The following is a 23,243-nucleotide window of genomic DNA, read 5'->3' as shown; positions in this document are numbered from 1 at the left end:
TAACAAAATATTTCCTTTTGGCTTGCAGTTCCTAACAAGCAAGCAGTGGATGAGGCTGTGGTCAACATGATCATCAAAGATGTTGAAAATGAGGGATTTAGGGAGCTCCTGAAGCTTATCAACTGGCACTTCAATTTTTATGCTCACCATCTTCATCTGTACCCTGTGAAAGAGTTTTATTTCTTAGGCAGGGGAACTGGTTTCTAAAGGCTTCTTTATACTCGCGCGGGCAGTGACCGTGCGCAGTTTGCTTTTATACTCGAACGCAACCCACGTGCGCAGTTTTGAAAATGTACTGCAATTCTCCTCCAAGTCGGGGGTGTCGCTACGGCTGATATTGGCTAGGACGCAACAGAGTGGAGTTTCCTATACATTTTTTGGCCATTTCCGATAGCCGTTTTTACTTTCCTTTCTGTAACAAGGAACAAAGCAACAACAATGAAAACCGTGGAACAGTGTCTGCTAGAACAAATAGACCTAAATGACCTGATGATGCGTTTAATTATGCTGCAAAATCGATCAAGAAGGCGACGGCGTAGATGGTATGTAGAACCAAGGGGCACGCTGAGTACTTCATCACGGCATGTGACTAAAACAAATCACGAGAGATGATCTTTGCGGCATTGTACGCGCAGCAACAGTTTTTGCCGTGCGCGGGTCAAGTGACGCAGACGGGCCGCGCCAATGCATCGGTCACGTGATGCAATGTGGGCGTTGTCGGTGAGTATAAAGAGGCCTTAAGAGGAGAAATCGCCTTGGAGCAAAGACACTTCGAAACCTTTTGTTCCTCAATAAAAATGCATAAATGAATACATTTTTGGTCTTTTATTTTGTATGATTGAACACTTAAGTTAACAAAATTCCATCCATAAGTTAAAAATTGTAAATGAATTTTATTACAGACGAATTTGCTATATTTTACATACCAACTAATTTTAGCATTTACACAAACAAGGTTTTAAGCAAATTTTAAACTCTTCTCATAAACAACTCAGCAAACAAATTGAGTAAATGAAATCATACAATGATGAGATCATATTTTAAGTAAAGGACTAGCGATTAAATATTTCACAGGCTGATGTGTTTGCAGCATGGAAAAGGCGGATACAAAACTGGGTCTAACAGAAGTAGCTGTCAGCGGGGCCTTTTCTGGATACTCGCATGACAAAACCAAGGTGTTTTTTTAAATTAAATTGACACTTTTATACTAAGACCATGTTAGAGAGTCACTCTACGGCGGTCTAAATAGCCAAAATCAGGACCTTTAAATGGCCAGTGTGAAAGAGGCTAGTTATGTTTTTGACAATAATTCATGGTCATGGCAATAATAATAATAATTTATTTGAAATTCTATGGAAAATGCGATTTTCACGTTGGTGCTACCCACGTATGTAGTTTCATCCGTTCATTGATGTTGAAATTAGTTGCTATAAAGTTAAATATAGGTTCAGATGTATCTGGACAATCTGATTTTTATTTTTTTATTTTATTTCTTTTATGATTTTGACTTAATGCACCCAGGATTTGATTGAAGTGTAGACCGCTTTGAATATGGTGCAGGTAATTACCATTTTAGGAGGTTATTGGGTCATGTACAGGCCTTATTACATCAAGACAAATCATTAAGTACAAACATAGAGTGCAGAGGAGAGTAGTGTTTTGCTTCATGTCACATTATACATTGCTGTTTTTTCCAGCAACCATAATTATATGGGCTAAATGATCATAAAAGCCAGAGTTTTATGAAGACCTGTATCAGTCTTGGATGAGTGAGGAAACATTACCTTTTTTTACATTCTAACTTTGATATGGAACAAAATCACCCAAAGATATCCAAACATTTTAATCATGTTTAAAAAGAGCACCATACTAAAAAGATGGTTGCGTAATAAGTCTTATAGTTGAAGATTAGAAGGCCACAAATATTTAGAGCAAATCTAACCAAAGCAGTTTTGATTTATAACATAAAAATATTTCTAAATATATTAAATATCAAAAGAGAGCTCAATTAACAACAGATAAGGAGTACAACAGAAAATCTTGTCAGTGAGTGATTCCCCAACATTTATTGTTTTGTTGTAGTCATGGAAAAAATAAACTGAACTAAAATTAATTTCAGTTGTTTAGAGGCTACTCATGCAAGCATTTTTAATAAAACAATGTTGTTGCTGTAAAAGGTGGGATGGCAGGGTAGATATCACCTGGTGATCCGTTGAAGTAACTTCTGTTGCAAATGGACAAACTTGTAGCCTGAACATGGCACAATAGTTTTATCTTTTTTTTTAAAAAGAAAAAAAAAAAAAGAAGTAAATTATGGCCATTATCACATCAAACACAGCTAGGCTACGTTTATACTATTTTCCCAGCAGCCCCCGGCATGGGGGCTCACATGTAGGATATATTGTCGCTCAATAAATGTTTGATATTACTTTTATGTCAATCAACAATACACTAATCCAGCCCTTGTACCAAAACATGCAAAACAGCTTATACTTATATTCACACTGCACAGCGTACATATGAATGTCTCTCTCTCTCTAGCTTTCTCTCTCTCTCACTCACGCTCTCTTTCTCACACACACACACATTCAACATTAAGCCTTATAAACAGTTATGCCACCACACCTGTTGTTTGTAGGTAAATTACACCTTATCACATACTGTCAGGTTTAGTTGCAAGCACTCCGTTTTACTATGGCCGACTTGACTGTCATGATCTTGTTGGCATCCGTGGCAATCACGGCCTGTCACGTGCGCCCATGCCTTACCCCAGAGTTGTCTCTCGAGCATTCCATTTTGTCCACAGTGGGCTGAAATGGAGCTGCCGTGGCCACTGTGAGTGAAGAAATGATGATGAGAAACAGTCATGCAGCGTGTGTTTGTAATTGAACACAAAACAATTTACCTGGTCTTGTTTTTATTGTCCACCCACCCCCCATTTAAAGTTACTCTGAAGGTCTTATCGAAGGAAAATACACGAGACTATGTGGATACATTGGATACATTGAATTTGGAATTTTACAGGCGGTACAAAATAGACGGTGGAATGAAAAGGTCCTTTTGTGTAATACTATGTAAAGATCAGCTATACTTAATTTTCTCATTGAGATGCATCGGCCAGAATTGACACTCAGCACAGCAGTGAACCGACTGTGCTTTAATTTGGAGCTGAATCAGGGATAGTTTAGGCAGCCTGTTACCAATTAGCACCGGCTCTCAGCCATCATTCCTGCTTTTCCATTTTATTTGAGGGGCGTCAGCTAGCATGGGCTTGTTGGCTTACCGCAACAATTGTGATATGTTTGGCCTGCTGTTAGTAAATAAGACAATGGCACTGGAAAAAAGTGACCAAAGGTTTGGAACCCACTCGTTCCATTTGTATTGTTGTCTCTGTCTGTAATTACAGCGTTGCGCACTTTGGATGAAACCAAGAGTACTCTGTGGAGTGAAAGTAAGCAAACATTTGTGGAAAGACAGGGATGGATAAAACCAGTCATGCATGTGAGAGTGGGTACATGTATTTCTTTCAATCTGAGAAAAATGTATTCAGTTTTAGGGTTTATGCCATGGTGTTGGAATAAATATGGCATCATCGGCATGAACCAGGCCACAATGTTTAACTGATATTAACTGATGAAATATATAATGCATTACAGATGTAATTGCATACTCTTTTTTTATCTACTAGGCCCTCGGCTTTCAAAAACATTCTCAATTCCTATAAATGGTGGGTAATATGTACATTTTCTGAGTAAGCCATTTATAGTGAAGAATCTTACCAGCTCATTCTTCTGGTAAAGGTACTAGGCGTTGTTTAACTGTTTTGGACAGAGAGAAATCCTGATGATACTGATGTGATGGAAATTCCATCTTGATGTTTTAAAATAAGCCCCTAGTTTAAAGTATAGAAGGGCTGCTGCTTCACTGGACCATATCTTAGTTCTTTTCTACTGAAGAGAGTACAAATCATTGGCTTGAGCTGTGGGCCAGTTGAGATCATTGGGGTCAGCTTGTTTGCCTCAAAGCAGGATTGGCTGAAAAAGGCAAGGTCTGAAATCATAAGCACACCATCCAATGCCCATACTATCAGATTTTCTGTAGCAAAATGATTCTCCAGATCCTCTGTAAGTTACAAATTATGAAATCAGTTATATAACCTTGAAAAGAGAGAGAGCACATATTGTAGGTGAGCAATGGATTAATCTTTGTTTTATAATCTTATATTGAATTTCCTTTTAAGAAGAAGAATCATCATCTTTTATTGTCACGAACATGCATGCATGCACACAAAATTTGTTCTCTGCATTTAACCCATCACAGTGAACACATACACGTTAGTGGAACACACTGGAGCAGGGGGCAGCTGAAGCGCACGGGGAGCATTTCGGGGTATCAGTGTCTTGCTCAAGAACACCACAGCTGTAAGTCTAGGGGATGTTGGCAGATGGTCCAGTCGGGGTCTTGAACCTAGGTCCCCCACGGTGGCAGGCGATGATCTTAATCATTGGGCCACGGCTGCCTTTCTTTCCTCAATATCACTTTTCTGTTGCTGTCATAAACTACCCAAAGCCATTAATGGGAAATATGTCCAAACCAACTTTACAGGTACTGTATTCGTTTTTTAGTGGAACAACCTGCTTGTAGGGAATGAGCAAAGGTGGCCATATATGCACAGTGGAACCTCGATCGAACGGACTAATAGGGGCGTGTGAGTCTTCCGATATAGCCGATTGTTCATTACATTGAAGTACTTTTGTTTGGATATATTACTGTACAGGACAAAATAGTTTTGTAGGTTTTTTCCGTGGCCTAAAACTCCTAGTACAGGACAAAGTCGTTAAATGTTTTAACAAAATTCACATTCACACATACGGGCAATTTAGAGTCTTCACTTAACATACCATGCATGTTTTTGGGATGTGGGAGGAAACCGGAGTGGCCCGAGAAAACCCACGCATGCACTGGGAGATGTAAACTCCACAGAGGCAAGGCCGGATTTGAACCCGGGTCCTCAGAACTGTGAGGCAGATGTGCGAACCAGTCGTCCACTGTACCGCCCTGTCTGTGTGTGTCTGTCCGTCCGTCCGTGTATGTATATGTGATGTGGAACAGGAAGGGGCCATTCCCAAACTGTTCCCACAAAGTTGGGGCCAATGAATTGTCCATAAGCTCTCTGTATGCTGAATCTTTTAGAGTTCCATTCACTGGAAGTAAGGAGCCAGTATTATGGACAATTCCATGCTCCCAACCTTGTGGGAACAGTTCCATAACGACATGCATGAGAGACTTTGGTGTGGATGAACTTGACTGGCTTGCACAGAGTCCTGACCTCAAACGGATAGAACACCATTGGGATGAATCAGAGCGGAGACTGAGAGCCAAGGCCTTCTCATCCAACATCCGTGTGTGACCTCACAAATGCGCTTTAGAAGAATGGTCAAAAATTCCCATAAACGCACTCTTAAACCTTGTGGACAGCTTTCCCAGAATAATTTAAGCTATTTTAGCTGCAAAGGGTGGACCAATGTCATATTGAACCCTATGGATTAGGAATGGAATGTCACTTACATTAGTATGTCAGTCAAGGCAGGTGAGCGAATACTTTAGACAATATAGTGTATCTACTGTATGAGCACTTCTAAGAGTGAGTAGTAGCGAATAGGTCCAAATGATGCTGCTTGCATCTTTCTCCATAAACAAGTGGCAGCTCTGGAAGCTCGGCAGCTTGCCATGTGCTTGATCCACTGGCTCGCACTCGCAGGAACGCACGCTCGCAGGAACACACACACACAGGACCCTCTACATAATTTCTCAGCTTTTTGTGAGCTTACCTTTGAGACACAATAGGAGTGCTATCGCTTATTTTTTTTGTTTTGGTCCTTTGAAAAACTAGTCCCGTGCAATTTTTGACGTCAAAATACCTCTGTTCAGTACTGGTATCGGTCTGCACTTGATGCAACACTAATGTATGATGTTCAACTTTAGGCTGTAGCGATACACCAAAGTTAGTAGATTTGATTCATATCTGTCTGACCCGTAGGTCGATAGACTATTTAATATTGTTTTATAAATCTCATATTTTCATAAACATTTATAAATAAATGTATACATTATGATTAATATATTACTATTACTTATTGATAATATATTTATTATAGTTATATGTAATTTGTTAATATAATAAATGTCAGGTTGTGTTTTCTTCCCTGCCCCACTTATGAATTCATTTTGGGATGGAGCCTTTGAACGTACATTAAGATGTTGCTTGTGACTTGGGGATGTTTTTTTTAAGCACGTAGGGCAAATAGTCGAGCTCATGCCACCCACGCATTTTCCATCTTTGTTCTCAACTGGGTAGCCGAAATGCTTCCATACAGCTGACCTAAATTCGCTTTGAAGGACCGTAATTTCAGGGTTATTAGTCGTACTAGCCATGATTCTTCCTCTTCTCTGCTCCACTTCCTGTAGTTTAACTAACATTAGGGCTAGCCACAGATTTGCCTTCTCCGGTCAAATGACTGTCACTGGAAAAAGTAGTCACATGGACACACAAATGGAGAAGGCTTGCTAAGAAATACATCTTCAATCTAGGCTTCTGCTTTTTATAACTGACAATAACAACTAATATTATTTATATTAAGTTTGGTAGCGCTGTGAGCTATCTGGAATGAAGGCACGAACTGTGAGTTGGAAATAGTGTGTCACAGTTCTGCTATTTCAAAGAGGACAATGGTTTGTGTCTTAGTGTCGTGTTTCAATACTGTCGTTACAGCTCTAACATTTATGTAATTGTCGCTTTGTGTAGGCTTCAACGTCTTCAATATATGCAATGGACCACCCATTTCTATCAATGCAAACAGGCTCAAGATTATTAAGTATTAACTTGCAATACATTAAACCATGAGGTGATGTATATTTGCAAATTTTCACTTTCAAATATCGTGGGAGTTACCCTTCCATACCAGATTGTGAATGTGAAAATCTCCAAAAACGTTGCCTCCTCTAAAAAAAAATGTTTTCCTAATTTTTACCTGAAATTGCCCTCACACACTCTTTGAACACATTCTAGACACAAATATATGAATATACGTACTGTAACTCATTTTAAAGTCCGTGTACATACCAGCGAATATGCAGAACTGAAGATAATGAGTCCACTTTGCAGTATTTTGTTCTGTATTTGGATTTGACTACAGAAATATTACCTTAATAAGTTCTTTGACAAACTTTGCTACTTGCAATAATTTCTTTCGCCTACTTGGGTCAAAATGTAGCCACTTGAAGCCATATATCTCACAGTGCTTGACTATTGTCCTACACTGAGGAAAACTGTCCCTTTACTAATATGACAAGCACCCTGAATTTTAAGTCATGCACAATGTAGTTGTCACCATCGTAATAAACTGGCCACAATTCCCCAACACTACAACAAAACAATAAATGTTTGACAGTAGTCCTCATGAATAGAAACCTCAACCCTCCGCAGGGCGAACGTTATGTTGGTAAGGTACATTAACAAATTTGCGCAACGTTCATCTCTTGGGTCTTCCACCGCATTGTGTGTGTCTTGCTTGAGAGACGTGTTGCATCACCGGTTCGCCTTCCTGGTCAGTCTGAAATGCTCCCACACTTTCGGCATTTTGTCTTTTTTTCTCGCATTTGTTTTCTCTGACGTCACCTTCTTTTGTCGTGTTTAACGGCGGTTTGCAAACTACCACGTCCTCGCCATTTTTGCACTCCTTGAATCAAATACGTACGCTACGCTTCCGCCTCCTTCCCTTGCGTTGATGACGTAATCAAGTTGTGCTAGTCCATGTATGCCGTTTAGCTTCACAATTAACTCATTCCTGCCATTAACTGGCAGCTACAGTATATACCAAAAGCATCAAACTGAGAGGGCTGGCAGTGAACGAGTTAAATAAGCGAATCCCCAAGGCAGAGGAAATTCCCTGGTCATTTTTTGTACTCAAAGTACTCAAAACACTCGTTCCAACCCTAAAGAATATACTCTATTAAAACATCTGTTGCAGGGACACTTGGAGTTAATTATTGTAGCAGATTCCATTCTGTTGAAGCAAGTAACTGATTTATTGACTGTTGTTGTGAATTGCTCCACTCTTGCAGGATCTCCCATTGTTCCTGGTGACCTTCTCCATTATGATAAGTCAATTAAATGCCCACTGTCGACTGAGAAAGTGCTTTTCATCCTAACTCACATTGTGTGTGTATCATAGTTTCTGTCCGCCCTCAAGAATTAATCTGTTTATTTTCCAGAAGCTTTGTTTAATTTCATTCTATACATAACCTGCGAAGAACAGATCCTCTTTACTAAACACGTTATATCCCATGCAAGAAGCCCTTTAAATTTACACCATTGACCCCTCTATCTGCTCATACCTTCTGGAGCCTGTTAGATATAGTACCTTGAAAGATGGTTCAATGCAGAGGTGGGATACAGTGGTGGTGTTGGACAGACAAGTAGTGTGTAAGTGTGTGTTAGGGTGTAATTGACTTAAATTGGCTTTAATGAGTTTTCATGCGATGTTAGCAGTTATTTCAGTCAAAGGTCTCCTGACATTCTACTCTTCCAGAGGCTGGCTTGGCCCTCTGTCCAGTGTTGAAGCAGTTCCTCACTTTCTTTCCTCTCTTTTTCTTTTGTGCGGTCCCCCCTCCTCCTTTGTTGTAGTTCTCACTCTCCCTCGCTGTCTGTCATAAGCATGAGTAAGTACATCGAGTTTAACACTTCACAAGTGTGTTTCCTTCCACCATCATTCCCTCTGTGTTAATTGAACAGGCCAATAATTCCCCCCTTTTGATAATTGCTGAGCACCAATTTTAAGAAGAAAATGTCATAAAGATAAAATTTTGGCACATGAGTTTGGACCCTTCCATGGTCAATCGATTATAGGGTCAGTGGACGGGAGCAAAGCCAGAGGGAATGAGACTGCTTCTCCATGGTGACACTGAGCTAAACTTTAAACACTTCCTGTCCTGGGAATCTGTGTGTGCGTGCGTTTTTTCTGTCGGTGTCATGACCACAGTTTTGAAGTCAGTGGAAAGTGTGCATTGGAAAACTACAGTAGCTTTAAATTCCATAGAGGAATTGTGCAAAACAGGAGCAATATATGAATGCCTAAGGACGTTTTGTATTATCTTAGAGGTCCCATATTTTGGCTATTTAACCCTCCATAAAGTGACTCTCTAACATGGACTTAGTATACAAATATACATTTCATTTTAAAAAAACCTTGGTTTTGTCATACGAGTGTCCAGAAAAGGCCCCTTTGATACCTACTTCTGTTTGACCCAGTTTTGTAGCCATTTCGTCCATATTTGGCTAAGACCGCCCCCTTTCCTCTGATTGGTTGCACCTGTGTAGAAGACCCACCTGTGAAAGCACACGTGTTTATGTTGACAGCGCTGGCTCAGGAGAGGAGAGGTAAGTGGAGAAGAGCTTCGCTAGTGGCGTAGATAAGTTTGAGAATTTTGAATGACCTGATTTCAGGCCTCTCTGCAAAAAACGTCTAGAACTCAGGAATGTGTGGACGATTTTAATTCATATTTTACGTTTACTGAGGCAGCATGGAAACTAGTACATCCCAAATACTACAAAAAGGAGCTTCTGTAATTCATTGTCATGAATAAATTCAGGAAAAACAGCTCTTGAAAAGCCTTTTGTGTCTGCACTTTAGGGTGTGTACTTCACATACAAGAGTATGCGTGAGTGTTTGATTCCATGTTGCAGTTGGGAGGCTCTCATCTGCCTATGTGTGCGATTGGATATGTATTCCATGGGAAAGTGACCTTAGCCTTTGAGTGTGTGCCAGGTCGTTGACTGCCAACCTTGGTGAGGCCGCATTGTGGGGAGTGCTGGAACTGAATCATGGACTTCACGAAAGCAAGCTAAATGGATGGTTTGAAAAATCGATGAAGGGAGAAGCGTAGAAAAACACGAGAATGAGACAAACCGCATCATGGAGGAACGACTGGGTTAGGAAAGCAGAAGCAGGAAGTGTACTGATGTAAAAAGAGACTGATAATAGAGGTAGTGTGGAATGGAGCAGCTGTGGCAGGATGAAACTTCTTGCTGCTCATTACATTGGGCGTGTATGGGAATGGCAGTAAACATGACATTTTGCTTGCCCGCCTTTGGAACAACTCTGGCATCTAATGACATCCCTATAGCACAATGAGTAGTAACATGGAAGCCACCAAGAGCTGCTGCCCTGCCCAACAATCATGAGCCCTCTATCAGAACAAGGGTAGAGGCTGGGGGAAATTTCATCAGTACACATTAAGGGAACAAACTCACCACAGTTTAAAAAAAAAAAAAAAAAACAGTATGACACTCTGGTGCAACAAAAACAACATATGAACAGGAGTGGCAACCATCATTGTAGACAGTTTTTCTCTTATCATCCTTGCAGACTTACGTCTCCAGGTTCTTCAGTGCCTCGACCAGTAACATGATTACACAAGTACTACATTCAGGTTACTTTGTATTTACCTAGTGCATTAATCTCATTGCCTACCAAGCAAATAGGTCTGCGGATGATGCAGTCAACATTAGTGATAGACCGATATGGTTTTCTCGGGGCCAATACCGATTATTAGTAGTCAAGGAGGCCGATAATTGGAGCCGATATTTGTTTTGCGTAAAAAGAAAAATATTGGTGTCAAACTTTAAAATAATAAAAAATCCAACACTTCATTTAAATGCCTTTAAGCACATTTATTAAACAGCTTTTCAGATTTGCAATGTTTTTTTTTTGTTTTTTTTTTTTATCTTCTAACGAGTCATCTTTGTTTTAAAATTCTAACCAAAAGTGCAAGGAGCTCCTAGGCTCAGCAGCATCTATTACAAAGTTAAATGAAAACTTTAACAAATAGCTCCCTAAAGTTTTCCAAATAAATAAAGGTTTCCAAAATTTCAATATAATTAAAATGTTAATATTTTACATAATGATAATAATAATTTTATTTAAAGTGCAAAAACCAAAAGTGCAGGGAGTTTCAGGGGTCAGCAGCATCTCTTATAAAGTTAACTAAAAATGAAAATAAATAGTTCCCTAAAGTTTTATAAAGTATATAAAATAGAGTTCGAGTTGTCACTTCCACCACTGGAGTGGATCCCTTTTACACCTGTCAATGAGTGGCTCCTTGAGATACAGATGTAGCTCATCCTCAACGCAGCTACTGGCCAGCAGGTCACCAGTGTGATGTTCCAGCAGAGAGCTAAACATCTCATGAGCACGGCTGCAGAAAGATCTAGTCATTCTCATGTGTTCAAATGCAGCTGCCTGCTCCTAATGTAGCAGCAGAAATAGTTAAACAGCCATTATTTCCCAACGATTTTTGTCATAAATGCTTTGCTGTCACGCACACGAAGGCACACACAGTCGCGCACACACAATTCTCGAGCCATCCCCTTAACGTGCGTGCTTCCCTGCAATAAAACTGAATTTTACTCTCCCTCGCTCTCTCTCACTCACAGACATGCATACACTTCTTACTTTTATCACTATTTCCCTATCAATATTATTAGCAGCCCTGTTTCAAGTGGTTAAACCTCTTCTCGGACGCACTAATGTGGTTGACATGGCAAATTAGCAGCTGGCTGGGTTTTAGCCTGCGAGCTAACCTCTTCAATTTGTCTCGCGGGGGTTAGCTCAAAAGACAAGGCACTGGCAGATATATTTATACAGTGCATTTAATGCACAGGGTAACCAAATAATTGAAAGTACATTTACTGTAAGCACCTTCACACGATTAACACTAACAGGCATGTCTGCAGGGACTGCGAGCGAGTAGAGCTGGCACGTGTTTTATATATATATATATATATATATATATATATATATATATTCATACACACATATAGATAGATCGATCTATAAAAACCTTAATGGGGTCATAATAATGGTACAAGTAGTTGTGCGCTGTAACGGACTAGGATTTATTACAATTTATGTAGATTATGATGCTGTAATTTACCTTTGAAACATATATTTGCTCCCTGGACCGTCTCCAGTTGGTAAAACCTTCTCTGTCCCGTGTATGAGACTGATAGCATTGTGCATGCATTGCACAGCTTTTACTTCACTGTGTTGTGGGACAATGCTGGAGAGACGTCACAGACAGAGAGGCTCGCAGCGGCTGCATCAGAGCCAAAATAACCCGGTATTAAATTATCGGCCCTCTCTTGAAGTTTGCAGATGACACTGAGGTCATCGGCCTCATCAAAGACTGTGTTGACATAAATTGACAGGAAGTGGAGTGGTTGGTGCTCTGATGCAGCCAGCAACACCTGGGGTTGAACACACTCACTGTAGAGATGATTGTGGGCATCAGTTAACATCCCTTGCCATAGCTGCCCCTTGCACTGCCCACCTGCCCTGTGTCAACTATGAAGACCTTCAAGATCCTGGGGATTAGTCTCTCAGGACCTGATATGGGAGGCCAACATCAACTCCATCCTCAGAAAGGTCCTGCAGTGGATGTACCCTAATTTCTCATGTATAATGCGCACCTCCAAAGTTGACCTAAAAATTCTGGAAAGCCCTTCTACCTATGTATAATCCATTTTTACAATGCATGATTTTGCTTCTACCCATACGATCAAAACATGACGTATTATCTGTATTTTGTTAGTTTTTTTCAAAGAATTATTTTGCAGTTAAGCACTTTATTTGAACATGTACAACCCCAATTCCAATGAAGTTGGGACGTTGTGTTAAATAAAAACAGAATAGAATGATTTGCAAATCATGTTCAACCTATATTTAATTGAATACAAAGACAAGATATTTAATGTTCAAACTGATCAACTTTATTGTTTTTAGCAAATAATCATTATCTTAGAATTTTAGGGCAGCAACATGTTCCAAAAAGCTGCAACAGGTGGCAAAAAAGGCAGAGAAAGTTGAGGAATGCTCATCAAACACCTGTTAGGAACATCCCACAGGTGAACAGGCTAATTGGGAACAGGTAGGTGCCATGTTTGGGTATAAAAGGAGCTTCCCTGAATTGCTCAGTCATTCACAAGCAAAGATGCGGTGAGGTTCACCTCTTTGTGAACAAGTGCGTGAGAAAATAGTCGAACAGTTTGAGGACAATGTTCCTCAACGTACAATTGCAAGGAATTTAGGGATTTCATCATCTACGGTCTATAATATCATCAAAGGGTTCAGAGAATGTGGAGAAATCACTGCATGGAAGGGGCAAGGCCGAAAACCAACATTGAATGCCCGTGACCTTCAATCCCTCAGGCAGCACTGCATCAAAAAGCGACATCAATGTGGAAAGGATATCACCACATGGGCTCAGGAACACTTCAGAAAACCAATGTCAGTAAATACAGTTCAGTGCTACATCCGTAAGTGCAACTTGAAACTCTGCTATGCAAAGCAAAAGCCATTTATCAACAACACCCAGAAGATGGACTGATGCAAATTGGAAAAGTGTTCTGTGGTCCGACGAGTCCACATTTCAAACTGTTTTTGGAAATTGTGGACGTCGTGTCCTCCGGGCCAAAGAGTAAAAGAACCATCCGGACTGTTATGGATGCAAAGTTCAAAAGCCAGCATCTGTGATGGTATGGGGCTGTGTTAGTGCCAATGGAATGGGTAACTTACACATCTGTGAAGGCACCATTAACGCTGAACGCTACATACAGGTTTTGGAGAAACATATGCTCCCATCCAAGCAATGCTGCTTATTTCAGCAAGACAATGCCAAACCACATTCTGCATGTGTTACAACAGCGTGGCTTCGTAGTAAAAGAGTGCGAGTACGAGACTGGCCTGCCTCCCATTGAAAATGTGTGGCGCATTATGAAGCGTAAAATACGACAACGGATACCCCGGACTGTTGAACAGCTGAAGCTGTACATCAAGCAAGAATGGGAAAGAATTCCACCTACAAAGCTTCAACAATTAGTGTCCTCAGTTCCCAAACGTTTATTGAATGTTGTAAAAAGAAAAGGTGATGTAACACAGTGGTAAACATGACCCTGTCCCAGCTTTTTTGGAACGTGTCGCAGCCATAAGATTCTAAGTTAATGATTATTTGCTAAAAACAAAGTTCATCAATATGAACACCAAATATCTTGTCTTTGTAGTGTATTCAATTAAATATAGGTTGAACATGATTTGCAAATCATTCTATTCTGTTTTTATTTGTTTAACACAACGTCCCAACTTCATTGGAATTGGGGTTGTAATTCTTTCAATGTACGTGTTTTTTTTTTTTTTTAATTCACAGCCGTACGTTTATTTAGTAAATGAGAAAACACTTAGTTGTGCTCATATGTTTAATTACCCAAGCAGAATTTGTAAAATGGGTATAATCCTTTAAAGAAAACATGAAGGACCATGCAAAACACATTTAATTTTATTTTAATCTGATTCAAATTAAACTGTCAAGCATTTCCAAAAAGCGTTATCATAAATAAATAAATAACTATAAAGACATTAATGATGGTTGTTGTTCAGTCATCAGTCATATTCATAAAAACAAAAAACACAAAAAAACCCACAATATTTCACAAATTCTACCAGGTTATGTAAACATATGAGCACAAATGTACATATTTTGCAGTCATATGTACCCCTGTCATATTGGAATGAAAGTTTAGGCTACACCTTTTTCATAACCTGTAGGTGGCGGTGGTATATTAAAATGAAATTGTACACCTTTCTCATAACCTCTAGGTGGCGGTGGCCTATTGGAACAAAAGTGGAGAGCTTTTTCATAACCTCTAGATGGCGGCATACATTTATAAAATGGGAAAGGTTTTTTTTTTTCTTCCAATTTTCCCCAATACCTATGTATAAAGCCCACCATTGATTTTTGACCTTTTTTGGGGGGTAAAAAAAATGCGCATGATACACGAGAAATTACAGAACTTCCTGCGACTGCCGAGGAAGGATGGCATGCTACAGGAGCTGTTGAGGCAGTTCTACACAGCAGTCATTGAATCAGTACTTCAGAAAATCTGACTGGAACATACAGGTAGGAATGCTGAAAGGCGAATTAAAACCAGCAGACATTCGAATACCTTCTTTCCCCATGCCATTAACCTCTAAAACAGTTGACTCTCTCTGTAGTGCCATAACTACTCTAGTCATCGTTATAGCTTCATCACTCTGCATTCTTACCGCACCACTGGACACTTCACAGGTAGGCCTATATTGTTTAATAACTCTAAATTATTTGCAAATTTTTTGCTGGTCAGTATTACCATACAAATGGACACTTTATATTGCTTGGATGATGGAAATCGGAAACACTTGGTATTTTTTGCAGGGGAGAACCCGTTCCCAGTAATTTGATTCCTAGAAATTGTTTGTTTGCTTGCCTGACAATTGCATGTATAGATACTTCTTGCATCGCAAATGAGTGATGTCACAAACAAGAAGTGTATTTTGGTTCTAAACTTTTCCAACATGGCGTAAATATTGTACTACGATACAAAAACGTTTCTGGTAAGATATAACCCGCTTTCATTTATATTGTTAATTTGATGAATGGGATATTGTGTTAGCTCTGTTGCTACACTGTTTTGTCCAAGATGGTCACACAAGTCACTTTTCTATTACAACATCCTTGTGCAGCACTCTTCAGGCATGATCAATGAACCTTTAATCCAACTGGTAGATCAGTGTGACAGCTGGATTGAACGTAAAAAGTATAAAAAGTGTTTTCTAAATAAAAGGATACAAATTTTGTATTGTCATAGCATATATATTGGTATAATGATAATGACATCAGTGATAGCAAAAATCATTTGTACTATTTAATTCCCTCACCCATGGAGAATCAATACGAAAATTGATAAGGAATCACCTTCATAAGCAGTATCGATAATTGAATCATAATTGCTAAATGCTTATCAATTTCCATCACTATTCATGACTTTGCATCATTTGTGCAGTTGTTGTATTGGTATCACCACACTACTAGACACTTTAGATTGCTTTATGACTCACTGTACTTTTGTGTTTATGTCCTGAATGTATATTTTGTTATAGTGGCTTGTTTGCTGTAGTACTAGAGCAGCTGCAACTACCGGACACAAATTCCTTGTGTTTATACGTAACTGGCCAATAAAGATGTATATTGATATCTGACTTATAAACCCTACAAAAAGAGAAAAAGGACATTTGTCTTGCACTTGGATAATAACTTCTCATTTATGCAACCAACCAAACTTCTTTCTGCTCTTACTAAGAGAGTGTTCTTTGGCATGTGCTACTATTCAAATATAAACCAATATGGATGTAATCAACCCAAGGAGGAAAAGGAAAGCCTTGCCAATATGGGGTCTTAAGTTTTTATATTCATATATTCACTTTCCTCAGTTTACACATTGAATTTTCCCCTTTTAAATCCATCAAACTGGTCAACTTGTGTCCAAATATTTTCTAATGGCTTCATCTTTATCTAAAATAATAGTTTCCCCAGGTCTCTAAAGACAAGTAGATGTCAAAGACAAATAAATAATAATAATGCGCCACACATTTTCAATGGGAGACAGGTCTGGACTGTAGGCAGGCCAGTCTAGTACCCGTACTCTTTTACCACGAAGCCACACTGTTATAACACGTGCAGAATATGGTTTGGCATTGTCTTGCTGAAATAAGCAGGGGCGTCCATGAAAAAGACGTTGCTTGGATGGCAACATATGTTTCTCCAAAACCTGTATGTACCTTTCAGCATTAATGGTGCCTTCACAGATGTGTAAGTTACCCATGCCATTGGCACTAACACAGCCCCATACCATCACAGATGTTGGCTTTTGAACTTTGCGCCTATAACAGTCTAAATGGTTCTTTTCCTCTTTGGCCCGGAGGACACGACGTCCACAATATCCAAAAACAGTTTGAAATGTGGACTCGTCGGACCACAGAACACTTTTCCAATTTGCATCAGTCCATCTTTGATGAGCTCGGGCCCAGAGAAGCCGGCGACGTTTCTGGGGGTTGTTGATAAATGTCTTTTGCTTTGCATAGTAGAGTTTCAAGTTGCACTTACGGATGTAGCCCCAAACTGACATTGGTTTTCTGTGTGTTCCTGACCCCATGTGGTGATATCCTTTCCACATTGATGTTGGTTTTTGATGCAGTGCCGCCTGAGGGATCGAAGGTCACGGGCATTCAATGTTGGTTTTTGGCCTTGCCGCTTACATGCAGTGATTTCTCCAGATTCTCTGAGCCTTTTGATGATAATATGGACCGGAGATGATGAAATCCCTAAATTCCTTGCAATTGTACGTTGAGGAACATTGTCCATTCTTTTTTAGTGTCTAAACACCTGTAATAACCATACCGCGCAAAGGAGGCCCCTCAAGATGGGCAGCGCCCGACGTGCCCCGAGGCCCAGCCCACACCGCACGGAGCCCCATCGAAGCCCCCACCGAATCCATTCCCCAGTCAACCAGGCGAGCGGAACAAATGAAATACGTCCATCCCAACACCGAGACAGCCAACAAGGCAAACGGCTGGCCGCACCCCGCACCAACGGTCCTCAGCGCCCACTCTTGTCCACAAACCAACGCAAGCGCCAACGACAGAAAAAACAACAACTCACCAACGAGCCAAATTCAAGGAAAATTGGTAAAGGGGGTTGTTCACCATTATTAAGCACCTGACAGTTTTGTCTTGATGATGATGAAAAGCGTGAAATGCATAGCCCAATGTCCTGCGAAAGGAATGAAAGCATTTTAAGCAAATGTAAGGAAGTACTGTTAAAAACAATTTGTGACTCGGGTTCGTTTGGCAGTTTCTGCAAGACAAATACATTGTATTAAGAGAACAGCTTTTAAAAGTCTACTGAGAAGCAAGCTGGTACTTGAAGCTGCTGGAATCTGGCAACTTTTGCATCCTCAAATGAGACAGGCAGAAACTATCCATGGATTTACAAGTCGATGAGGTACTCCTGTCTTATCATGTAGCTTTGTTCTAGAAGCTCATAGGATTGTTGATTATTGTATTGAAAATCACATGGGCTAGATAGAGAAATGAACAAAAACACCATATACCTAATACAGTAAATGCCTCCTGAGTGGTCAAGTTGATGCGGGTTTCACATGGTAAATTCATTGTCATTTGATAAAATACCAAACCCCCACTTCCAATGAAGTTGGGATGTTGTGGAAAACAAATAAAATTAGGGTACAATGATTTGCAAATCATTTTCAACCTATATTTAATTGAATACACTGCAAAGACTAACTTATTATTAATTTAATATTTAATTTAACTAATGTTCAAACTGATAAACTTTTGTTGTTGTTTTTGTATTCCCCCATTTTGAATTTGATGCCTGCAACACGTTCCAAAAAAGTATGTTTACCAGTGTTACATCACCTTTCCTTCAAACGACACTCAATAAGCAAATTGTTGCTGTGTTGATGGAATTCTTTCTTGATGTACAACTTCAGTTGCTCAACAGTCTGGGGTCTCTTTTGTCATATTTTATGCTTCATAATCCCCCCACACCTTTACAGTTGGGGACAGGTCTGGACTGCTGGCAGCCCAATCTAGTACCCACACTCTCTCTCTCTCTCTCAATACGTCTAGTTTTTTAATTGTCATGTTTTAGGATATGTTTTCTCAAAAACTAACACGACAAATGGTAGTAATGTTGATGTTTTTTTATGCCACTGATGTAGTGATATTAGAACGTAATAATGCAAGTATATCAGAAACCAGATGGTGTTCATGTGTCTGCTATAAAATCGCAGGGATTTTTTTTTCTTCCTCGAATGGCTGGGCGTACAGTTGGACTCTCTCTCTCTCTTTTTTTTTCTTTTTTTAGCAGCACCATTCAGAAATTAGGGCGCCTATGCGACCAAATTAGTCACACTCTAGAGCTCTGTCTTGTCAAAAGAATTCATACGCCGAATTTCCACCACCACGCAGGAATACTAATCCATAGCATTGCATACTCGGACGCAGATTGATCTTCCTTTATGCATCCCTACTCGTTTTTGTGTGTCTCAAACGCGGGACGCACATCAAACGAGAACCCTCCATTTTAATTCATTATTGCCGACTACCTTTTAGTGCATTGGATTAAAATCTATATTTAAAGAGCAGAGGTACTTGTGCAAATGTTTTAACGGTGGGGATTTATATTGTTCATGGGTTAGTGCACCTGTAAAGATAAAATTTAAATATAATGTACAAATTAGCATGTCCACATGGATTCTACCTTTTAAGTGCAAAAGTATGCAAAGTAATGTTGAGGTTTGTAAAGGAAAGAATGAATGAGGCCATGTATTGTGAGATTTTGAGTGAAACCCTCCTTCCATCAGTAAAGGCATTGAAGATGATGCTGGGTCTTTCAGCATGACAATGATCCCAAACACACTGCCCGGGCAACGAAGGACTGGCTTTGTAGGAAGCATTTCTAGCCAGTCTCCAGATCTCAACCCTATCGAAAATCTTTGGAGGGAGTTGAAAGTCTGTGTTGCCCAACAACAGCCCCAAAACATCACTGCTCTAGAGGATATCTGCATGGAGGAATGGGCCAAAATACCAGCAACAGTGTGTGAAAACCGTGTGAAGATTTACAGAAAACGTGTGACCTCTGTCATTGACTATAAAGGGTATTTAACAAAGTATTGAGATGAACTTTTGTTATTGACCAAATACTTATTTTCCACCATAATTTGCTAATAAATTATTTAAAAATCAGACACCTACATACCTATGATGAAAATTACAGGCCTCTCTCATCTTTTTAAGTGGGAGAACTTTCACAATTGGTGGCTGACTAAATACTTTTTTGTGCCACTGTAGCCGTGTAATGTGACTGTATTACCTGAAACACAAAAATAATGTAAACCGTTCAGTTTCTTTCTGCACGCTGTGTACACTTTTGTTTTTAAAATGTTTATTTAACTTATTTAACCCTTTTATCTAAATTGTGTCTTTTAAGACTCTTGCTGTGTAGAGATTCTAGAGTTTTTTGTTTTTCTTTGTATTGCAGTCAGTGGTGAAAACTGGACGCTTGCTCATTAGTCATGAGGCCCCAATCACTGGAGGGTTCGCTGCTGAAATCAGCTCTACAATACAAGTGAGTTTTTTTCTATTTTGAGAGCATTTTTTTAATATTATATCATAGTATTACATTTTTTTGTTTGAGACTCCCACATGTAGGAGAGATCATCTTCATAGGATTATGTCCTCGCCTCAAAGGTTTTGACAATAAAAACCCTAATTTGTATTAAAGCTAAATAGCCCTTCACTGAGTGTTCCAGAGCAGTACAGTCCTTGTGCAACTACCCCTCGGAAGGCCTCACATCTTAATGTTTACTAGAAGTTTTTTTTTTATCATCTCCCTTTTCTGTAAGCGCAACTCAAGAATTCTTCTCTCATGAATAATATAACGTTTTGCTTCCTGCTAATCAAGACATGTATTCAGGGTCATTTATAGGGAGATAAGAAAACACTGACAAAAACTAAAGGACGGTTAACTGCAGAAAGACATCCATCCATTTTCTGAGCCGCTTCTCCTCACTAGGGTCGCGGGCATGCTGGAGCCCATCCCAGCTATCATCGGGCAGGAGGCGGGGGTTGCCAGCCAATCGCAGGGCACATAAAAACAAACAACCATTCGCACTCACATTCACACCTACGGGCAATTTAGAGTCGTCAATTAACCTACCATGCATGTTTTTGGGATGTGGGAGGAAACCGGAGTGCCCGGAGAAAACCCAGGCAGGCACGGGGAGAACATGCGAACTCTATACAAGCGGGGCCGGGGATTGAACCCCGGTCCTCAGAACTGTGAGGCAGACGCTCTAACCAGTTGTCCACCGTGCCGCCTGGACAATGCAATCCAGCTGAGCGGATTGCGAAGTAATATGGAAGTGTGACTAAATGTAGTGTTCCTTTGACCATCCTAATTACATAATTTTTTTTACTGAGAGATCTTTGTTAACACTGTTGGCTATTATTGTTTTAGTCATGAGACTAAACTGTTAGGAGCCTACCACTCCTCTCTCAATGACAGTTCTTTGTTTCAGATGTGATTCTTCAGAAGTTACTATATGAGTAGATCCCTTACATTTTCTGTGAGAAAAGGTTTCCTTGTTAATGTTCATGAACTCTGTTCAGTTATTGTCAGTCAAATTCCCTCCCCTTCCCCTATCACTGAAAGCTTGGATAGCAATGTATCCATGTTTTCACATTGTGAACTGGTGATGTAACTCACCAGTTCACAACTCCCACACAGCCCCAGGCAGTTTGGAAATAATTCTGTTGATTTTCTATTTTGTTTTGTTTTTAAAGACGGTGAAGCATGATTTATATGGGTCTGTTGCATTAAATTATTATGATTAGGATGTTCTTCAAATACTTTTTTCTGTGCTGCTAGAATCCTGCAACAAAGTTCTCATACACACAAAAAAAACTTGCTTGAAGCTGTTTTAATATTATATAATCCCTTATTAATCCCAGTGTTACAGCAGTAAAGAAGATCAAGGTAAAGAACAACCACACAATGGTAATTCTGTGGGGTTTTTGCCAAAGTATACACATAAAAATGGTCTAATGTTATTCTGCATCTTCTATGCATTTGTGAAATCAAAGGTAAATGGGTGAAAACATTTTTCTGACTAATTTAGGTTTCAATTTAAGAAGTTGTTTCGCAAATGTGGAGGTTACATTCCAAGCATCTCACCTTGTCTCGTCAATACAAAATGCAAAAGGGAACTCTTCTGGGATGTTCTTTCATTTGTGAAACAGTAGCTGAAAGGTCATGTGGAACGTTTACCTGGAATTATTCTAGAAAATAAGAACTGGCTCAAAGTATACTATGGTTGGTAATTACTGTATATTAAACTTGCCAACCTTTGGCAACTCTGATTCCCTCTTTAACAGAAGACCCTTCCCTGTGCTCCAGTGTAGGGATGCTTGTTAAATATTGTGTGGAATTGGGATTAACTAGAATCTTGGCCAAGATTACTTGGCAGGGATGAAGTATTTCCTCACAGTCACGATTCAAAATCTGTGACAGGTTGCAGTTCCTGAACTGGCTCAGTGTCCTGATACTTTCATCAGTGGTATGTCACTCTGTAAATACTCCTTGAAATTAGAGCATGGATTGCTCATAATTTGTGAAAGGAGCCTCTTCACAGCAGTACAGTAACATTTAAAGTACCAACAACTCCACTTGTGATGTTTTATTTCTAATGGGTAATGTCACATTTATTGCAGCCTAAAATCTCAGAAGTGGCTTATAGGTATTGAGTGAAATGTTTTCATTTTTCACTTTAATTACTTTAATTAAAAGCATCCCTCTGAGGATACGCACATTAAAGCAGAAATATTGTTTAAAATCTCTCTTAAGGGAAAAAAATCTCCCTTGGAAGCTGTGACTATTTACTGTATACTATATTTTAAGTAAAGTTTGTAAAATGTTTTTTTTCTTACTGCTGCTGCTCCAAAAACATAGTTCAACAGTGAACAGTTGCACTGACTTTGAAGTATTGAGGTGGTGTTTTGAATGTACAGAGTGCCCAAATTCTGAATTTAATGATGACTTGTATTTTAGATCAGTTCGTGGTAATTGTTAAAAAAATTCTATTCATCCACTATCAACCAGCAATAAAAGACAGCATTGTATGCTGGTACTATCTGAACGCAAATATTTGTCACCCATCTAGAATTGTCTACATTACAAGAATAATAATATAGGTGAAAAGGGAATTTACACTGTATGTACCTTATACCTTTATAAAGTAGTGAAGCTTTACTCCTAATAAAAATATAAGGCACAAAAATTTCATCATGGCACAGCAAGCGTTAAAATGGATGGGGCCTGAATTGTGCCTGAGGTCAATGGTGGCGATCTTGTTTTCAACAAAATGAGTGGAGTCTTGAATGAGAGAATGATGAGAGATGGCTGATAATGTTGCTACTGTGCACCAGAGGAATGTAAAGGTACACATTGTAGGGGGGGGGGGAGTGTCCAGACACGGCTGTGTCATGAATTAATCAATGAGGACTTGGACTACACCTCTTACTTTCCCTGTAGTCTACAGTGGGTACGGAAAGTATTCAGACCCCCTTAAATTTTTCACTCTTTGTTATATTGCAGCCATTTGCTAAAATCATTTAAGTTCATTTTTTCCTCATCAATGTGCACACAGCACCACATATTGACGGGGGAAAAACGGAATTGTTGAAATATTTGCATATTTATTGAAAAAGAAAAACTGAAATATCACACAG

At 39.5% G+C, this 23,243-nt stretch overlaps 1 protein-coding gene across 5 annotated transcripts in view; it reads left to right on the top strand.

Annotated features, from left to right (window-relative positions):
- The window catches only part of bckdhb (branched chain keto acid dehydrogenase E1 subunit beta), a 72,463-nt gene that overhangs the window by 29,041 nt on the left and 20,179 nt on the right, over nucleotides 1-23,243 (top strand). For 3 of the 5 annotated variants that reach the window (XM_061673836.1, XM_061673837.1, XM_061673839.1), the window contains exon 9: nucleotides 19,996-20,082. The exons of 1 other annotated variant lie outside the window; for it this stretch is intronic. In XM_061673836.1, coding sequence (XP_061529820.1) covers nucleotides 19,996-20,082 — 87 coding nt within the window. Of the gene's footprint in view, nucleotides 1-28; nucleotides 813-19,995; nucleotides 20,083-23,243 lie in introns of those variants that run through there. One more of the 5 variants, XM_061673840.1, reaches the window with a different exon arrangement.

The sequence above is a fragment of the Phycodurus eques genome, chromosome 4 (genome assembly GCF_024500275.1).
Source record: "Phycodurus eques isolate BA_2022a chromosome 4, UOR_Pequ_1.1, whole genome shotgun sequence".
NCBI classification, from domain to species: Eukaryota; Metazoa; Chordata; class Actinopteri; order Syngnathiformes; family Syngnathidae; genus Phycodurus; species Phycodurus eques.
Note: the sequence above shows the minus strand (reverse complement) of the source record. Positions and strands in the feature narration are given on the sequence as shown.